We start from the raw sequence: 909 nt of genomic DNA on the forward strand, positions 1-909 counted from the left end.
TGCTAACATGCAGTCCTTTAGTATTAAGAACACCTAACATATAAAATGGAAATGGCCATGTGCATGCTGTTTTCATATAACCAACTATAAACAAAAATAGGACTATTGTGCTATATGTGATGATTGTTTTCTGGTCAGCTAAGGTTACTAATTGGCTTTGTAAAACTACCAACATAACTGCTTAAACCTCAGTCATCAGGATACAGTTTTTCACAACTGTGCCTTGTTCAACCTAAGTCTCCTAGAGCATTTATTTAACATAGTAGAGGTGAGATCTATTCCTCACTCTTCAGTGTGGAGACTAGTTGAAAGAAAATGGAAAACATGTAGAGAAAAAAACACTTTTAGACTTTATAATCAACTAAGAGACCAAATAAATAAACATACTGTGTGTGTGCCTCTGTATTACTTACATTATGAGGACCGAAAGTTGTTAACACACTCACACTGTGGGGACTGCCATCCTTGTGGGGACCAGAAGCTAGTCCCCACAAGGAAATCATTGAATTTTAGGTTGGCAGCATGGTTTAGGGCTAGATTAACTGTTTAATAGAAGACAAATATTTATGTTTCATAGCACAGTATTTTGCAAATCTGAGTTGTTGTTTGTTATACCCACAAAGTGCCCATGTATTCTCTGCCTCTACATTTGAATAAAGCACTGACAGATGAATTTTCCCTGTGAACTTTCAGTGTGAGTATAAAAGCTTGTAAAGCTGCTTAATTGTGTTGTACCTTGTGTTTTGAATTCTAGTTATAAGGTTGTGTATTTTTTTGTGTACTTTATTTTTTTCAACATGGCACCCTCCGTGATAGACGTGTTTGTGCGTTCCACTCTCAAATGCCAGCATTTTCTTTGTTTTCTTCTTTTTTGTGTGTTTTTTACTCTTTCTGTAGTGCACAAATGCC

At 36.0% G+C, this 909-nt stretch overlaps 1 protein-coding gene across 1 annotated transcript in view; it reads left to right on the top strand.

The window, feature by feature from the left end:
• The window catches only part of LOC109957028 (arrestin domain-containing protein 3-like), a 16,109-nt gene extending 15,349 nt beyond the window's left edge, over nucleotides 1-760 (top strand). The window contains exon 6 of the mRNA XM_020594598.1: nucleotides 755-760. Coding sequence (XP_020450254.1) covers nucleotides 755-760 — 6 coding nt within the window. The remainder of the gene's footprint in view (nucleotides 1-754) is intronic.
• The last annotated feature ends 149 nt before the right edge of the window (nucleotides 761-909 follow it).

The sequence above is a fragment of the Monopterus albus genome, unplaced genomic scaffold (assembly GCF_001952655.1).
Source record: "Monopterus albus unplaced genomic scaffold, M_albus_1.0 scaffold23.1, whole genome shotgun sequence".
NCBI classification, from domain to species: domain Eukaryota; kingdom Metazoa; phylum Chordata; class Actinopteri; order Synbranchiformes; family Synbranchidae; genus Monopterus; species Monopterus albus.